The sequence below is a fragment of the Entamoeba dispar genome, genomic scaffold, assembly GCF_000209125.1.
Source record: "Entamoeba dispar SAW760 scf_1105229459933 genomic scaffold, whole genome shotgun sequence".
In the NCBI taxonomy this organism is placed as follows: Eukaryota; Evosea; order Mastigamoebida; family Endamoebidae; genus Entamoeba; species Entamoeba dispar.
Window position 1 is genome coordinate 1 of NW_001853940.1, and position 1,364 is coordinate 1,364.

Genomic DNA, 1,364 nt, shown 5'->3' on the forward strand with positions numbered 1-1,364 from the left:
AAGAAATAAAATAAGAAGAACAATTAATTATTGATTACAGATTGTTAGTTATAACTCTTCTCCATAAAACACAGAAACTCTCTCATTTATTTCTTGTTTCTTTTTAATGATATTTGCTATTTCATCACATAAAATAAGATTTCTTTGTTCAATAAATAATGCATCATGTTCTCCTCCAAATAATGAAAATTCTCCTTCAATTTCATTTCTATTCCCTTGTTCATCAAATAAAATGATATAGTCAATATTCTTTACAATGACATACTCTTTCCCATTTATTCTAAAACATGCCATTCCACATTCTTTTGTTGTTAATAATGAATGTTCTCCAATATTCCTAAATATGAATTCAAAATCTTCAATATTCATTTCAATAAGATTTTTTACTATTTCATTTAATTCAAATTCACTATAATCATTATATTCATATATTTTGTGATCAAGTACCACATTGATTGATTTTTGTATAATTATTTCATTGTTTGTATCTATTATATTAAATGCTTTCTTTTTTCTATCATTTGTAATGATTTGTCCATTGATATCATGTTGAATAACACAAATTATATCAATAAGATACTCTTCATCAAATGAATATTCTCTTAATGATGTTGATTTAATTACTTCGTATTGTTCAGGTGATATTTTTCCTTTCTTATTAACAACATTTTCTATCATTCTAAATATTATTTCATCTCTCTTTTCTGAAAATTCTGTATTTTCAATTAGCTCATCTAAATTAATTCTAGTATTATTAATGAAGTTATCAATGATATTCTCATGTGATGTATTGAAATATTCATTTAATATTATTTTGAAACTCTCATTCATTTTGATTTGTTGATTAAATTCATGTAAAAAATCATCAACTTTTATTTGTGGAAATTGTTTGCTAATCAAATTCCCTCTAAGAATAATTTCTAATTCTTTTGGTTCACTGTTTAATAGAATTTGTGTGAATTTAGTTTTACCTGATGGTGATGAAATATCAATATTCATCCAATGTAAAATATCTGGTAATGGAATTCTGAAATATGATAAATGTGTGATGATTGATGGTAATTGAAATACACTATTCTCATGACATTTTTGATATGAAAGAAATTTAGACAAAGTAGGAATATAAGGAATAAATTCAGGATTAACATCAACATCAATGTAATATTCATTGTTAATAATATTTGTTCGTAGAATAACAAATTTATTATTGAATTGATATAATTCATATTTTTGTGTATCAATTTTAATTTGGTTGATTCTTTGATGACGAATATTATTGTTTTATATTTTGTGTCATTGAATTAATGAAATGAGTGATTGTCTCATAGTATTTGTGTTTCTACATTCATATCTATATTATATTC

General features: G+C 23.0%; 1 protein-coding gene across 1 annotated transcript; it reads right to left on the bottom strand.

Annotated features, from left to right (window-relative positions):
- Positions 1 to 48: 48 nt before the first annotated feature.
- EDI_047730 (uncharacterized protein) lies at positions 49 to 1,258 on the bottom strand (the record flags this gene model as incomplete). The annotated part of the gene is made up of 1 exon (XM_001736505.1): positions 49 to 1,258. A coding segment is annotated over one exon (1,210 nt), but the record flags the coding sequence as incomplete, so codon positions are not given.
- Between the last annotated feature and the right edge of the window lie 106 nt (positions 1,259 to 1,364).